The sequence below is a fragment of the Petaurus breviceps genome, unplaced genomic scaffold, assembly GCF_028583685.1.
Source record: "Petaurus breviceps papuanus isolate PSGF00001 unplaced genomic scaffold, PetGlider_PUasm1.0 188, whole genome shotgun sequence".
In the NCBI taxonomy this organism is placed as follows: Eukaryota; Metazoa; Chordata; class Mammalia; order Diprotodontia; family Petauridae; genus Petaurus; species Petaurus breviceps.
The window spans coordinates 42,632,109-42,635,145 of NW_027185804.1; the positions used below are offsets into that span (position 1 = coordinate 42,632,109).

Here is a 3,037-nt window from a genome sequence, read left to right on the forward strand (position 1 = left end):
GGGTAGCCCAAAGGAGGTGCTTTATCTACATCCCTACTGTATTCCTTCAATAAAATGTAAGCTTCTTAAAAAAAAATAATAAAAAAAAAAACAAAAATCTATTAAGAGTATGAGGGACCACAGTCTTAGAACACCAAGATTTCTGAAGAGTCAGAGGGATGGGTGCCTCAGAGGGCATCCATTCTGGGTTCAAGTAGGCTGCTGCATGTTTTCAGATATGCCCAAGGAGGGGGATGTGGTTTTGAATTTTAACCCTAGCTTCTCATATTCCCTGTAGTTGAGATCTTGATTACATATTGAAGCAATGAGATGGGCTGCTCTCTGAACTGATCTAGTATGTAGCTGTTAAAGAAAATAAATGAGATGCCCATTGCTTGGATAATCCTCTGGAAGGCAAGGTCTGACTCATGAAGAACATTTTACAAGAACTTTCATGGCTGCTTTTACCTCCTTGTTTCTCAGACTGTAGATCAGGGGGTTCAGCATGGGTATGATGATCCCATAAAACACAGAGGCCACTTTATCATTCTCTTGTGACTCACTGGAAGAAGGCTGTAAATACATGTAAGAGAGTGTCCCATAGAAAATGGTGACAGCAGTCAGGTGGGAGGCACAAGTGGAGAAGGCTTTGTGCCTCCCTTCTGTAGATGGCATCCTCAAGATGGCAGCCAGGATGTAAACGTAGGAGAAGAATACAACCAGCAATGTGCTTACCAGGTTGAATCCCACAAAAATCATTAACAACATGACATTGAGATCAACATTAGAACAAGAAAGGGCCAGGATTGGGGGTAAATCACAAAAGAAGTGATTGATGGTATTGGCACTGCAGAAGGACACTGTAAAAAGAAAGCCTACTTGAGTGGTGGCATTCAGGGAACCCATAACATAGGATCCAGTGACCAGCTGGATGCAGGCCCTCTGGGACATGACTATTGGATAATGGAGCGGGCTGCAAATGGCCACATAGCGATCTACAGCCATGACAGCCAGAAGATATAATTCAATTGTGGCAAATATGCCATAGACATATAATTGTGTTACACAGCCTGAGAAAGAGATGGATTTATCTGAAACCAGGAAGTTTAGTAACATCTTGGGAGTGATAGCAGATGTGTAACAGATGTCAATGAAGGACATGTTTTGGAGGAAAAAATACATGGGAGTGTGAAGGCGGGCATCACACTTGATGAGCAGAATCATGCCAAAATTAGCAACTAGCGATGTTGTATAGATGATGAGAAACACAAGAAAGAGGACATACTGCACTTCTTGGCCAACTGCAAACCCCAGTAGAATGAACTCAGTCACTGTGGTGCCATTGCCTTGGGTCATGGCTCTCATATCATCTGAAAATGAAGGATACAGGGAGAAGGACCAAGAGATTTTAGTGACCTCAAATTAGGAAGGAAATAGAATTTAGTTTAATATTAGGTCTTTCTTTGAAATATTTTGTTTTCATATCACCTTTATTTCTGAATGTATCTCTTTCTACTACCCAAACCAAAGAATCATCCCCTTGAAACCCTAATACTGAAAAAGAAAGAGAAAAAAGAGTTGGGCAAAACCAACCAACACACCAAGTCTGCCTGAGGATTCTCTGACACTTTCCCTCATTCACTGAGTTATGTTTTCTAAGGTTACCCCACATAAGGCAGTTTAGGAAGCCTGGGTTTCCTCGTGACTTTTAACTTTGCTCTTAAAGACAGTTTCACAAGGAGACCAGGAATGTTTCTTCTCTGCAAACATGGCACAGGAGGAATAAGTATCTAGTCTTCCTGGTGCTTCTATCAAGGGGAAAGCCCTTGCTGGGCTGTGCAAATCATAATACCTAACAGATAACATTTAACTAGCACCCTGAATTTGGCAAGACAGTATACATCCATTTATTTTTAAATTTAATTCTCACAATTGCCCTGGGATGTTGGTGTTACCATCACCCCCATTTTACAGAAGAGAAAATTAGGCAGATAGAGGTTAAATGATTTGTCCAAGGTCTCACCAAGATGTATAAGACAAGTATTGAACTCAAGACTGCCTGACTACAAGTTTAGCACTCTATTCAATATACCACCTAGCTGCTTCCTTCTTCTTTGATATTTTTTAAAATCTCAAAGAACTCCAAAATAAACAAAACACTAGTATTTATAATGCTGGTCATCTTGCAAGTGTTCTGGTGACATTTTTTCATTGGCTAAAGTAGGAAAAGATGAGTATGAAGGGATATTTAGATCCAGGGAATAATTGGTTTTTACAGATGTAAAATGAAGCCAGGGCAGAGCTAGAAGGGTCTTCAGGACAGGAAAACCTAGCTCTGAGTGAAGGAACCCTGGAACCTCGAACCTAGAAGGACGTGAGACCTGTGAGGAACTTCAAAATGTCAGAACTGAAAGGAAGGTTAGAGATCATTTAGTCAAATCTCTTTGCATTAACAGATGAGAAAACAGAGGCCACAGGGAGCTTCTATGATTTGTCTAAGGTCACTCTAAACTTTCCCCAACTCTGAGCCATTGGCAGACCTAGACTAGAGGCCAGACATCCTTATGTCCATTTCAGTGCCTGTTGCTTTTTTTCTTTTCTTTTGGAGACTAGATCTCCTTATCATTCCCAGGCTGGAGGTACAGTGGCCACTCATCTCCCATTGTCCCTGGTGAATCCATTGCTGAGTTGGGCTAGTCCACACCTCCTCCTGCAGCCAGCCTGGTGGGCCACTGCTCCTCATGGCTCCTTCTAGGGCTACAGCCTTACCAGGAATGCACACTTGGCTCTGGTACCACTGTGAGTCACAACTCCTGAGCTCAAGGGATCCATAAACTTCAGCCTCCCTCCATAACAGGGATTATAAGCATGGGCCACAAGCACCTCCTGCCCTCCTTCTTCCTGTCCTCCACCTGTGCCCTCACCCTTCCTATGCCCCTTTTCCTCCTATTGTCTACACACATCTCTCTTCCCCCACTCCACATGTCATGTAGATACAAACATACCTAAGTCAAATTTCTACAATGTTTGCCCATAGAAACCACTGGGTTCTTGTCTC

At 42.4% G+C, this 3,037-nt stretch overlaps 1 protein-coding gene across 1 annotated transcript; it reads right to left on the minus strand.

The window, feature by feature from the left end:
- Positions 1–405: 405 nt before the first annotated feature.
- On the minus strand, positions 406–1,335 carry LOC138163640 (putative olfactory receptor 5AK3). The gene has a single exon (XM_069091075.1). The coding sequence runs from the start codon at positions 1,333–1,335 to the stop codon at positions 406–408; it is 930 nt and encodes a 309-aa protein (XP_068947176.1).
- Positions 1,336–3,037: the final 1,702 nt, after the last annotated feature.